Source organism: Lygodium microphyllum, chromosome 5 (assembly GCF_053477565.2).
Source record: "Lygodium microphyllum isolate KBCC chromosome 5, Lygodium_microphyllum_v1.1.10, whole genome shotgun sequence".
Taxonomy (NCBI): domain Eukaryota; kingdom Viridiplantae; phylum Streptophyta; class Polypodiopsida; order Schizaeales; family Lygodiaceae; genus Lygodium; species Lygodium microphyllum.
The window spans coordinates 102689410-102703661 of NC_141139.1; the positions used below are offsets into that span (position 1 = coordinate 102689410).

The following is a 14252-nucleotide window of genomic DNA, read 5'->3' on the forward strand; positions in this document are numbered from 1 at the left end:
TAAAGAAGAGGGTGAGAGAGAGTGAGAGGGAGGAAGTTAGGGGGAGAAAAAAGTACAAAATTAGAACTTAAGAAGAGCTAATTATTAATAGATGACAAGTTACAGGTTCATTAACTTCACACGTGTCAATTACCCACTTTCTTTTGTTATGCTATTGAATATTTGATGTTTATTTATATTTTTTACAATTTATTAAATTATAAAATTATAAATTAAGGAATATCTGAAATGTTATTTTACATGTGCCCTTTTTTTGAAAGGTGTAATTTGAGTTAACACTTCCACCTTGAAGATTGAGCTTTTTTTCCAATTTTGTTTTGACCCTTCCATTATAAAAGGCCATATGCATGAAAAACATTTCTTTTGGGTGTCACATAAAACATTAGCCTTCTAGGGAAGGGCCAAAATCCCTTTGAAGGGTGTTGCAACCTTCAAATTTGAGGTCTGGTGCATAGTATAGGTCTACAATCCAGTGTGGTAAGTAGTGCTTGTTTACATGTAGTGGGTGGTACACCAATGTTTGCTCAATGATCATTTCCTCTGCTGCTGCGCTTCTTTCAGTCTCCCCCGGAGTGTCTCCAGCTTTCCTGAGGTGGGAAGGCCCAAGGCTGTTAGTGCCCTCCGCAACTCAAACTTGTCCATCTCATCAATCTGTTCACTGCTAAGAGGACCACTCAAAGATCTGGGTAGAGGAGGAGGGGCAGGCTCTGAACCTCCAAGCATCCGAGGAGGGGCTTTCCAAGGTATAGTTTTTCTAGCCTGAATGAACAGTTAAAGTTAGATTAACTCTTTTAAGGGCAAGTACCATCCCATCAGAGAGAAAGAAACAGATTGTACATCTAAGTCTAGCAAGGTTACTCCTTAAAGCTTCCCTCATCGTCAATCATTACCTCAGTAACAAGGTTTTCAAGTTCCTTGTATGTAGGCTGCTGTTTCTGCAAAGCAATCAGTTCACTTGTGCCATCCCAAGCCATTAGAAACACCTTCAAAAATGAAAAAAAAGGCAGAATTCATATCACATAATGTTAAAGATGCAAGGTCACATACATCATATACTGTGAAAGCTGCAAGGTCAAATCAGTCTTAGACCTCCAAAATTCTCTTTCACTCAAGCTCACAACTGTGACTGAAGTTAATACTTCACAAATGGTGAATGAAAATTTCTGACTACACTCGTTACAATGCTGTTCTTCCCCAGTTCTTTCCACTTAAGTCCCTTGGTTTACATATCTATGTGGCATTCCCTCTTGATCCACATCCTACTTCTGAAATCAACTAAGCATCCACCTAGTGATTTGACTCTATAATGTTGGTTACATCTGATTTGGGAAAACTTCACTGTCCTCTTCTGGTTTGGCAGCAGTGTCTTACATGGTTCCGTTCCATCTAAACTCTAATTGTTTTGATGCTACTGTCATTTCTCTGAAAGTTCTTACTGTTCTTACATGGTTCTGTTCCATCTAAACTCTTAATTGTTTTGATACTAGTGTCATTTCTCTGAAAGTTCTTACTGTTCTCTGAGCTTGCCTGTGCTGGCTATAGCAGTTGTTACATGCTTCTCAATCCTGTAAGGAGATCCATTTTGATTTTCCATAAACTCAGGATTACCAATTGTTCTAAACCAGCCTTGTTATCATTCAACAATAAGCCTCGAAATGGGTCTAGATAGGTGCAATTTAAATACAAGAATCAAATCTGACAGAAACTTACATGCCAATCTTCAGGAAAGCATTTTAACAATCGTACAACCCCACCGGATCCTGAAATTACATTTGAGGCTTCTCCAATGCGCTGCTCCAGAAGAACATAGGTTGGCTCGAATGTGTTTACAAACTCCTCAGCCTGTCTGTCACAACAAAAAGATTCATGCGGCTGAACTTGGACAAGCACTGCAAGAGTAGGATGAAAAAACTTTTACAAGCTGCTATCAAGTCAACCCAAGTGGACATAAATTTCTTGCCTTCTCCAAGGACCAAATCCAAAGTCTGAAACAACTTGACCTGATGAGCGCCATTGAGGATTGACTAAGAGTACAGGTCTTGTTTCATCATTCTTGATGAGGGACTTTATCTGCAATAATATCCAGAAATTTTACAAAGAAGGGCAAGGTTCTAAAGCCATGATGAGAAAATAAAGAAAGGACAAGTCAAACAAATTATACTCAGAAAATCAAGGATAGTTGCATGTTTACAAAGCAATGATTACCAAGGTCAATTGGAGTCTTCCTTTATATGTGGATCTTTTAGACAATCATTATGTGACATCTTCATACTAAGCATGGTAAGACATTTTGTAGCTTCAGTGTTGTAGATTGTAAAAGGCACACATTGACTCACATTGCATAGTGATTCAACACTGGTGTGAGTGTTGTCTTTGGAGCATATATATTTGCTCACGTGATGAACGATGACGTGGCACTATAGATCAAACACAAAATCACGTTGAACAAAATGAGCCCTCCAATTATCAACCCGCAATGACCTAACATTCCACAAGGTGAGACCAGTGGTGAAACAAGGTTTTGAACCCTCATCCCTGCTTAGTGGGAGCTATTCACAATAATGTAAGCCACTTTCCCCTCACACGCTTATGTTGAGATTGAGCTCAAAACGTTTTATTACTAGGCTCCATTATTACTAGGCCCTACTAGCACTGAAACCAGCCTACCTTCTCAGAGAGAGTGGTGATGACCTGATTAATCAACAATTACAGTAGATAATAAAATTCACATAAACTGAAAGTGCAAATGTCACTACCTAATCTTGGACAATGGACAGCCTATTGGCCCCAAAACTAGCACTCCTTGCAGTATTTCTTTATCTTGAATTGCAATCTGGATGGAATACAATGAGATTCCTTGAATCTCCTTCGATCTCCAATTGCCTCTTACTTTCATAAATGAGCAGCAAGCCTTCAAACCAATTTGCCCCTTCATTTACTAGAGGGTTAGTCATGCTCCTTGGGTGACAAATTCAACCCCAAATGTTTGTTGGCTGAATGGATCTCCTAAATCTGCCCCAATTTCAATGACTATCATTGAATTCTCTAGGCCTTTAATTTTTTTAGCATGCTTCTCGAGATGGCCGTCAAACCCTAATTTCTACTACAAACTCGGGTTTACAACAGAGATTAGTAGAAATCTCCACCTCCAAAGGCTGATTTGCTAGAAATTTAGGCTCAAGCATAAGAGAATACTGAGGAGAGAGAAAGTTCAAACTTCCATCACGAGAAAATGAAAGAAATCAACTATTGCCTTGTCTAGATAGCCATGAATGTTGACTTCACTAATGAAACACCTCGAATATGATGTTGATTGGCTAAAACAACCCTCAAACTACTGTCATCTACTATTGTACTCTCTTATGGACATGTTACTAGCTCCTAGAGGATCTCCTGCTAGCTAGAAATGGCATGTCAACTATTGCAACAGCAATGGCAGCCTTCTCTCTCTCTCTCACGGCTTACACAAGCTGGAATGACCCCCCCCCCCCCCCTCTCTCTCGCTCTCTCTCTCTTCCTCTCTCTCTATGCCTCAAAAACGTTTTTTCCATTTGCATGGACAAAGTTTTGCCAAATGGCAACCTTTTAAAACAATTTTCAGCTTTATTAAATTAGTTTTTAGAATACTAATTCTGAAAATTAATTTAATAATTATTTATGGCTCAAAAAAATAATCTAACTAGCCAACAATTAAATTGGCTAGGCCAATTTATCACTCAAGTGATCGTGAGCAGTCATTAGCCTGAAACTGGCATTAATTGATTACTCAATATCAATTCCCTAGTGTCACCTGACACCAAGTACTACCTATACCTGTCATGCATAACGTAATACAACTTTTTCCTTTAGCACCAACTAATATCTTGGAGTCCTGGGTTCCACATTGTAAAACAACTAAGCCCTACCTCACATGTGTAAGTCTCATTTGCACATTTTTCCTTTAGCAAAAACTAATATCTTGGAGTCCTAGGTTTCGCATTGTAAAATAACTAAGCCCTACCTCACATCTGTAAGTCTCATTTGCACATTGGATTATCTTTTACTCAAATGCTAAGCAAACAATTAAAATTTCACATTCTCGTGACAAGCACCGAACAATGTTTCATAACTTGCACCTATTCCACAAGTGGCCCCTCTATCCTAAGTGAAACATTTTTTTTGACATGTGATGAAAACAAAGGCAAATGAAGGCAAACAACATGAGAGAGAATGAAGAGCTTAAAAATGGCATAAAGAGATGAATGGCCCAAGTTGTGAACCCTAAGTGTACAAAATATTAAATGATGTGATGAAGCCTATACACATGCCGCCAATAAATAGCAAAGAGGATGAAAACCAGCCAACATGATCTAGGAGACCAAACATATGGCCAACATGACAAAGTTGTAATGAACGTTCCAACTTAAAATGGTCATAAGACAAGTGGCAAAAATTTTATACCTGACTAGGCGGCCAATACAAAGGGTGCCTAGATATGAAGCTCAACACTGAACCATGAGTTTTCCTTGGTCAGTGTGTGTGTCTTGCTTTAACGGCACGGTGACGAAATGACTCCTCACTCTGGTAAAATCTTGACTATGGAATAGAGCAAAGACAAAGTGTAGTTTTAAGAATATATCGGCTCCTCTACTTGTCACCTCAATGGCATCTTGTCATCTCCATGAAAAAGGGAGCTAGGAGGGTCTCTCTCTCTCTCTCTCTCTCTCTCTCTCTCTCTCTCTCTCTCTCATAATCAAGTGACTACCCTAGTGGTAAGCCACTTATTTTGTTAAGCCACTGACCTAGTATTGTGTGACCATAGGTCTAGTGGAGGTTAATGAAAAGGCCTATCTTTACTAGTCGTTCACCTCTATGCATATAGGAGACTGGTTGCTTGTCTTCATGAAGTGTTAAGCCAAATAGATAATTTATCAAAGAGTCTTTGTCAAGTGTCTAGCATGCCAAGAAAACGTGAATTCTTTTACATGTCTCATCCTTGAACTTGCATTGTAATTATCAAAGCTTGTTCACATACTCACGCATGGGAAGCATACTCGCTTGGATTCAAAGTTGCACCACCAAAGAAACCTTCTTCATTATAGTCACCCTCTTATAGATCTAATCCAGTTTCAGCCATACCTCCCAAGCATTGGTTAGATGCTCTATATGGGCTATCACAGCCAGTGTGCATGAGAGAAATGGGAAAGAATGGATGTGAGCATTCATCTTGTCCCAATGTGCCTGTACCTTCACCAACTCCAGTTTCTCCAAAGAAGAAAGTTTGAAAAGATTCCGGCCCAATGGACAGTCATGGGCCTTGGTCACAAGCTCCGCCTAATCATAAAATTCCAAGATGGCAAGCATCATCACCTGCCAAATGTGGTAGTCTTCCTTATCTAGCTTCTGATCCTATGAAGAGTTGGTAACACAGGGACCTTACAGTCCATAATCAACTAGAACTCCACGGCGATTTCTAAAGACATGGTTGTGTAAATAACCTACACACACAAAGGGTAGTCCCCCTCTGACTTCGAAAAGGTAGCTTGCTAAGGCTTCCTCTACTCCTCCCATACATGCCTTAGACATCAGAGGCAATTAAAAGTCAAAATCAATTGTAAAAGGCTTAAAATACAGTATTATCTCCCTCTTTGACAGCCAAAAATCCTGCACAAAAACAGCAAACTCACTTCCTTTCCCATGTGTCTCTGCTCACTTCAGACTCATGTTAATCGCAGCCCTCCTGCCCACCCTTGAATACTAAAAACAGAGCCTTGGCATTGCATTGAAACCTGCTCTTCAAATTTTCCCATGATTGATCAGCCCTTCAATGTGCTTTGATATCATGTTAGAGTGCAGGGAATGTAGAAGTATATGACCCGACTAAAAGAAGTAAGTACACACACACACACAGAGCAGAATGCCGAATACTGCAAAGTATGAATGGTGAATACTGAAGGCAGATATGTATAACAGGCTGTGGGCATATAACCAGCCATAGCTCTCTCTCGACCCACAAAAAACCTGAAGTGATTGCGACCAAAGCCAGGCCTGCCATAACTATGCAAGAAATAATAAAATAGTGTGATCAGGTTGGCTAGTCAAAACTGACCAGACTGCTACTAAACTAGCCAACAATAAATAAAACAATAAAATAATAGGAAAAATGGAGTGATAAACTACGTGCTACATGGGCTAGAAACTATCTGACTTAGCCTAGAAACATACCCATACTGCTAGCGACTAAAACTATTGCTCGACCTGCTCCTGAACATGGTACAACTGCATAATCTGCCCTAAACAACCCAGTACATACAGTCAATATAAACCCCCTTCACACATATAAGACATACTTACACAACTGTTTAAGCAATGCTTGCTTTTATGTTCGAACTGGACAAGCAGGTCCCCTAAAACACCTTATTTAGTTCCATGTGTAGTGATCATTCACGTGTTTTCCACCTTATGTCATTGACCACACCAAAAATAGCAATTCCCAAGTCCCCCCTAAGCACAAGGGGTGAGTGAGTCCCAAAATACCAAGGTAGATGAAGATGCAGAACATCATAATACCAATGTGCTATAGGTGTCAATTATCCGGTCAAGAAGCATTTGGATATACCATTCAAAGCAAAAAAGCTAATGGGTGTGCTGTTGAAGCACATTCTCAAAAAAGTGTGGTTCTCTGGTTGGTGCTAGATATGGCATGTATGCCTTTTGGCCACTCTAGCAACCTCAATTTGAAGTATATTCTCAAAGTGGAAGCACATCCTCTAATTGCATGCTAGGGTAGCTTTGAGGGAAAGGAGAAATAAGGTATATATGGCTCACTTGCAGGAGGTAATAACTATAGGTCCCATTTGTCAAGAATGGGTAGCAATGAAAGAAAGGGATATGAGTGTGTGGTTGTACTGCAAGGCCAAAAATGATAGTATTATTTAAATAATTCGAAGAAGGCCCAACATTTGAGGTGCAGAATAGATATACTCACCAAAAAGAAACATTGTAGTACAATTACATAAAGTGGTGCGGTAGGCAACAAAACCAATTGCATGGAATCAGCTCAAACCACAAGCTCATGGTTGAGTGTGGACTTGTGGTTCAGCAGGCTGGGATTATTTAGGCATTTTATTTGTCATTATTTATTGAGGTTTGGGCATTATTTGCAGCCAGTCGGCCAGCATTTAATGCTGGCCAACCAGTCATATTTTGGGCATTTATTTGTCCTATATATGGTCTGGCTCCCTCCTCCATTCATTCATTCATTCATCACTGGACAGTCCTTGGAGAGAGGGAGCAGGTGCGAGTGCCTCCACAGCCAGTGACTCACATTGTATCTGTGCTGTCTCATGTCTTGGTATATGGATTCCATTTCCCAAGTATACATCTGAGTTCTCATCTGTATTGTGTTATCTCTTTCTTTTCTCGTCTTGTGTTCAACAGTTTATTTCAGCACATGTTTATGCTTCCATTGCTGCACCACTTCTGACATGGTATCAGTTCTCACAATTTGTGTTTCTGCTGTGTTTTATTGCTGATTTCAGGACTGTTTTCCCCTTTCCTGATCAGGAGGCTACTGCTCTAATCAGGCGACCTGTTTTCCTTGCGTTTTTTTGCTAACATCAGCATCCATACAGCCTGTGCATCTGTTTCAGCTTGTGTTTTCATGATCAGGCTGCTGGCGACAGTTCCCTACACCTGTTTATGCAGTGTGCAGCTTGCGTTTTGTTGTTTTCAGCACTCTTTTGAGCTGGGTGACTGGCAGAACAGGCCGTTTTTGCTGTTTCTGGCAGTTTTGAACTGATTTATTGACTTTGTGCAGCAAATTTTGGCTTCTTTTGATCAGATTTTGGGTTATACTATATGTGAACTCTTGTTTTTTGCAGTCTGTGCTCGTGGTTTTGCTGTGTTCCCTCTCCCAATCCCTTCTTTTCTCTACTTCTTTTCTCAATCCTCTCCAAATGGCTGCTCCATGCACATCCACTGATGATACGCTATATGGAGGTTCAGGTGAGGCTCTTGCAGCTTTAGAGAGAGGTTCGAAGATGAAGAAGTCAAAGGACCAATGTTACCACTGTGGCAAGCAAGGTCATTTAAGGAAGGACTGCAAAGAGTTAGCGGTTTCCAGGAAAAACAAGGAACAGAAGACGAAGCGGGATGTGTACTCCTCTGACGAGTCATCATCTACCTCAGATTTCGATTTGGATCCTCTAGCCAAGGCGAAGTCCAAGGCACGGACAGGATCCTCTTCTTCAAATCGTGGGAAGGGCTTACTGGCCCCTTTCTCAGCTGCTTTTGGTGGTGGTGATGTGATCATTCCTTACGAATCTCCAATGCCAAAGAGAGTGTGAGAGGGTGGTGAGATGGGGCAGCCGCACCTCATCTATATTTCTATACAGATGCACAGGATCCAGAGAGGGACATCCTTGACGCATCAACCGAAGTCTGGCAGGTACAAATCCTGGAGCTGGGATTGACATCCAGGTTCATGATGGGTTGGTTACTTGACAGGGAGTGGCTGGCTCTCATCTAGAGCTCACATGAGGGGACACTTTGGCGGTCTGGCCAAAGACGGGGAATCCATGGTCATTTATGCACCGCAGCATTGGTGACAGGATGGTCACGTGTGCTACATCAGGGGCATTGTTGACAAACATTGAGAGTTGCTATGATCTTCTCTATCTTCAGGAGCTGGTACGATCGACATCAACATCAAGTTCTCTCCGAGGCACCTTGGTGGTGGCTTGTGCACCCACTACTTGGGTATCCATAGTTCTCCTCTGGTGGACATTGTTGTATGTACTATGATGCGACATTATCATTGTATATTGTATTGTATCAGATCACCCATGATCTTAGAGAGGGTGTTAGCAGATTAGTCAGCTCATAGTTGAGTCTGGACTTGTGGTTCAACAGGCTGGGCACATAGATTATTTAGGCATTTTATTTGTCATTATTTATTGAGGTTTGGACATTATTTGCAGCCAGTCGGCCAGCATTTAATGTTGGCCGACCAGTCATATTTTGGGCATTTATTTGTCCTATATATGGTCTGGCTCCCTCCTCCATTCATTCATTCATCACTAGACAGTCCTTGGAAAGAGGGAGCAGGTGCCAGTGCCTCCACAGCCGGTGACTCACATTGTATCTGTACTATCTCATGTCTTAGTATATGGATTCCATTTCCTGAGTATACATCTAAGTTCTCATTTGTATTGTGTTATCTCTTTCTTTTCTTTTGTCTTGTGTTCAGCAGTTTATTTCAGCACATGTTTATGCTTCCATTGCTGCACCACTTTTGACACTTTTGACCTCTTATCCTCAAATAAGAGTAAAGAATGGGGGTAGAAATAAGAACAGCGACAGTGCTAGGATGAGATGCAAGATTGGCAGGTAATAATATCATATCACACTCCGTTCAATTAGTTGTTTCACTAATCAAAAAGTAATGCTCAATTCCCATACATCCAATATTCTTTCCACTAATTTGACTCATTAGACTGCTATGAACCTGCCAATCTGCAAAAGCTTGTGGTACAGATCTACATCCTACAAAATGCCAAGGTCCTACAAGATTGTAATAAAAATTTCAAAAATTTGCTGCTTATAATGTTGGATTATATGTAGTATGATGCTATATATAGCTCCAACATATAATACTTGAAATAACTCCAAGCTGCTCGGAGTAAATTCAAACACGTACGTACATCAACGCTGTCTACTTTTATAGCACTTGAAATAGCTGCTAAGGAGCAACCAATTTACAAATACGTCAATGCTATCTCTTTTCTTATTTTTCCAGAAAGTTTTCTTTAAATTCATCCGTTCATGAAATCTTCAATTGCCGCATTTTTCCTATATGGAAACCTCATCAGTAATATGGCATCCAAAAATATCCAACATTTCCTGTTTGTACTTTAGAAACTGGCGGTCAGAATGCACCTGTTTTAGAGTCTCTGCAATTGGAAACACAACAGCAGCAATTGATTTGTCTGAAGGATACAAGACCGCAACAGGATCCATTTCATTCTCAAATTCACCAATACGCTTATTTAGGACTTCAACACTCTCCTTTGTGCCACCCAAGCCACTCAATATGGATGTGGTGACTTTGCAGCCAGCCATGAACTCCTCCTTGATACTACATGGATAGTCTCTGTTGAAAACATAAAAAGCAGGCTTGAAAGTAGATTACACCATGACCATAAGATTAGGCTTTTGTAAGAGCTATACAGAAAGTATTGACTTTTAAGTTTTTAAGGCTGTCCTTTCTTGCTACCACAGTTTAATCTTGTCAGTTGTTGATTTCAATGCTGTTACTTATGCTAAGTAATCAGCCTCACCTCAGACTCTAATATCAGCGAGTCATGAGCTGTCTGGTTGTTAAAATAAGTCTTTCATACTAGAGAAAACCTTACTTCACCACATATGGAGAAAATAGGTGAATAAATGCTACTGCTGTAACTAGATTTTTACTAAGATAGGTCCAAACAGACCCTATGGTTATAGTAGGTTGCCTGTTCATACAGCCCTCTAACCACAATTACTTACTCAGAAAATATTTACTGGTATTTGGATTCTATAAAATGTTTTTGAGAGCCATAGAACACAGTACATGCATGTTTTACACTAAAATCATCTAACGTTCATACTAAGTTTATGGCAAAGCCTGCAACTAAATCAACAATGTGATGATAACCAGATAAAATAGATGAATCTTATTAAATGCACCTTGGTTCTGTGTCCAAGAAATTAAATTGTCGCTGATCAACAGGAAGTAAAGTCTGTATAAGCTGTCGTTTCTTGCCCTCCTTCAATGCCCTTTGCACAGCACTTTGTGCCTGTAGATAGTCATACCACAGCAATGTATAAGACACTGGGGCATATTAGGACTCATATTCTACACCAGATTTTGAGCTGAAAATGAAGCAAACCTGGGCAATGACTTCCTCAATTGTTTGTGGATTAGAAACCCTTCTTGAAACGCCACTCAAGACAGCCAATGTTACCTTTCTTGTCGATTGATTTCTCATCCTCCTCATTGATTTGACCGTCCTCGATGGGGCAATAGTCTGAGACAGAGAAAATGATAACAAGGCATCCATGCAACTGTTTCCTGTATGCCTGCCCTGGCTGCTGTAACTTTGATGTGATAAAGCGTTTGACCAAGCATTGATGCCACAGAAAGCCGCCATGGGTTGCTCTTCTGTGCAGGAGAACAAAGAATCATACTGTTGTAGGATTAAGCCACCCTATGAGAAGTATTAGAGACTGCATGGGAAACTGCCATTAAATCGTTTAAGAGCGATCTTTGCATAATAAGCACCACCAAATACAGTTGGATTAAATTTCAAGGCTCTGTGAATTTCTACACAACCACCCAAAAGGCCCTGACCTTCGGTTTTTTTTAATACTTGTGTAGAACAGACATTGGAAGGCCCGTAACATGAGGTCAGTTACACTAGACAGCAAATGCTGGGGAGTTAGGTTTAATAGACTATCATGGCTGGGCTCTTGATTATGGTAGCAGGCTACTACTGTCAGAGGCTGTCAGACGCTGGGCTCTTGATTATGTGCTCAAGCATTACTGTCAGAGGCTGCAATTGTCTTACAGAAAGCAAAGCCAATGAAGCCCCCATTGTTGTACGAGAGTGGCAGATTTAGTCGCCGATTAAGGTTTAAGATCCATGAGTTCTATCATCCTAGTGATCCACCATGTATTAGTAAGAGTTCTATCGTCCTATCTATGGCAGACTTGGATCAACAGGGCACATATATTGGGTTCTATCGTCCTATCTATAAGACAAGGATCAAAAGCTCGAACCTGCCTGCAAATGGGGTCCTTGAGAAGAGTAACTAAGCGGCCGAGTTTGCGCGCTTCTGCTTTCCTTCCGGAACTAATAATTACTCCACTACGGCTGGATCATCCTCCCACAATCTTCGAAGGCTGGATCATCCTCTCATAATCTTCGAAGGCTTCACGTTCGCGGCTCTTTGGACGACTTGCCACTATCCAACGCTGGCCACAACCGTTCAGTGGTCCTTTGTGTTCTCGCGCCATTATGCCTATCCAATCGATCTAATAAGAGCCCCTCGATGTCCAACAAAATTCCAGCTTTAGGTTGTTCCTCCATTTGCATGGTCATTCCTAGACTTTGGAGCCCTCCTAGTCTCGGAGTTTCCTGGAAACCAATTTTACCCATGGTTTTTTATTTCTAGTGGTAGTTTTGCAATACATTAAAATAATTTTTAAGTGTGAAACATTAATCCAAAATGCAGTTTGACTAGCATCTTCCTTTGGGACATTTCCTAAAATAAGACTTGATTTTCTAGTGAGAAACCATTATTTTAAATGTGAAACATTAATCCAAAATACAGTTTGACTAGCATCTTCCTTTGGGACATTTCCGAAAATAAGATGTGGTTTTCTAGTATGAAACCACCTGAGTTGTGTTTTCAAAGGGGGTAGGGGCTTTCACCAAAAACCAAAACCCACTCCACGTGACCTATAGAGATCTCCAATTTTTTTCTGAAAACCACTATAAATAGTTTCCAAGATACCCCCTCATGAGAACGACTCCTTTGACTCCAGTATTCAAGAATTAAAATCTATTTACCAAGGTAAGGGGGTTGATAAAGTTGCAACTCCAATTCTAATAATTCTTTAGTAGCAACATATATCTAGGTTGTACCAAGACAAAAAGTATGAGAAACATTTTGCTCAACATGTGTCTAGGTTGTGCTAGGACCAAAAGTATGAGAAATATATCTAGACCTTGGAGGAGCATCAAGCCATACTATTAATCATGGAAGAAATTTTGGATATGAAATGCTCAATGCTCCCCCAACACTCGACACATGGGTAAACCTTTCTAAAGTTTTTTTTTTTAAATAACTTTCAATATATGTGTTAGAATGAGTCATTCCAAGGCTTATACTAATGCAAATGAACTTACAAATTTTCATTTTCCTACATATGATTGTGCAAAATCAATGCCATGTAACCCATCAAGGCTTAAAAGTACTCTTCTCCTATTTTGCTCTTTTCACACACACACACACACACACACACACATAGAATTGATCATTGGGATTCCTTCATCGAACTGATCATTGGGATTCCTTGTGGAATAAGGTTATACAATTCAGGCTTGTTTTAGCTTCTTCCACACTTCGGAAATTATATTTGCCATAGAAGAACCCATTTTGCCCCAAGTCTACCACAACCACTTCTAATGTTATGATTATCTTAGAAATCAAGTTTGCACTTCCAATGTTGATTATTACTTCCCATCCACTAGCTCATTAATATGTTATACGAAAAATTGATTCATACTTAAGTAGATAACCATGAATATTGTATTAGTTTAACCCTTAACCTAAGCCCTTGAGTAACCTTTATTTTGCCTTTGCTTTATACCTTTACTCAAGTGATGGTCTCTCCCTCTCTGCCATTCAACACTTTAATGCCACTCTTGCACAACGGCGTAAAGTCCCATACTCCATTAGAGCTCACACATAAAATATTTTGTAACTTTCTCTAAAGCCAATTGGATGAGTAGCCATGGGTATTTTAGATGATCTTGTCTATTAGATTTACAATGGAATGGTAACTTATCACCTAATAGACTTGGTGGAAATCTACTATCAATGTGACATAACATTAAGAATAAGGAAATGTTGTCTTTGTGAAGCCAAGACTAAATACATTATAATAAAATAATTATTAGCACCATTACTTGAAATTATCTTTACAATGACTCACTACTGTACCAAAATATGTGGCTAAACTTACTATGTAATTTCTAGCGTTGATCTAGAAAGTAGTTAAGACCTATAGGATGTGGAGCCATAGGCACTCTAGAATTAAAACTTAAGAACAATGGGGAGGAACCTTAGAAAATATCATTGGATTCTTTTTAACCATTGAAACCCTAACTATAAGGTGCTGGAAAGGCTTTTTAAAGCCTAAAATTTTAGTAGGGCTTCCTCTTTCTCTACTACACTCATTCACCATATGCCAAGATGCTACTCCTACAATCCAATTGGAAAAGTTATTGCATGGAAGAACTCCTAGCTAATCTCTTTCCTACTTGCTTGAAGGTAATGCAAAACAGAAACACAGTCTAGCTAAGGCTTATTGCAGACTTGAAACCTCCAAAGATGTCGCTTGCCTGTGTTGTGTGGGACTATTGTACTACTATAATATGTCTGAAGGCCAAAACAATCCAAAAGTTGCCCCATCACTTTCTTGCACTAGTTCTTGATGTCTTTAG

General features: G+C 39.9%; 1 protein-coding gene across 3 annotated transcripts; it reads right to left on the bottom strand.

Moving 5' to 3' along the window:
• Window positions 1-214: 214 nt before the first annotated feature.
• On the bottom strand, window positions 215-12046 carry LOC148036216 (uncharacterized). Of its 3 annotated transcripts, none has more exons than XM_087678213.1 (8): window positions 11805-12046; window positions 10911-11182; window positions 10708-10817; window positions 9919-10132; window positions 2001-2070; window positions 1711-1889; window positions 891-983; window positions 215-759 (listed from the first exon to the last, which is right to left on the bottom strand). In XM_087678213.1, the coding sequence occupies exons 2-8, from the start codon at window positions 11169-11171 to the stop codon at window positions 532-534; spliced, it is 1155 nt and encodes a 384-aa protein (XP_087534339.1). In that variant the 5' UTR covers window positions 11172-11182; window positions 11805-12046; the 3' UTR covers window positions 215-531. The 3 variants fall into 3 exon arrangements, with proteins under 3 accessions (XP_087534339.1, XP_087534338.1, XP_087534340.1); XM_087678212.1 differs by having other exon boundaries at window positions 216-759; window positions 11801-12046; XM_087678214.1 differs by having other exon boundaries at window positions 218-759; window positions 1711-1846; window positions 1961-2070; window positions 11801-12045.
• Between the last annotated feature and the right edge of the window lie 2206 nt (window positions 12047-14252).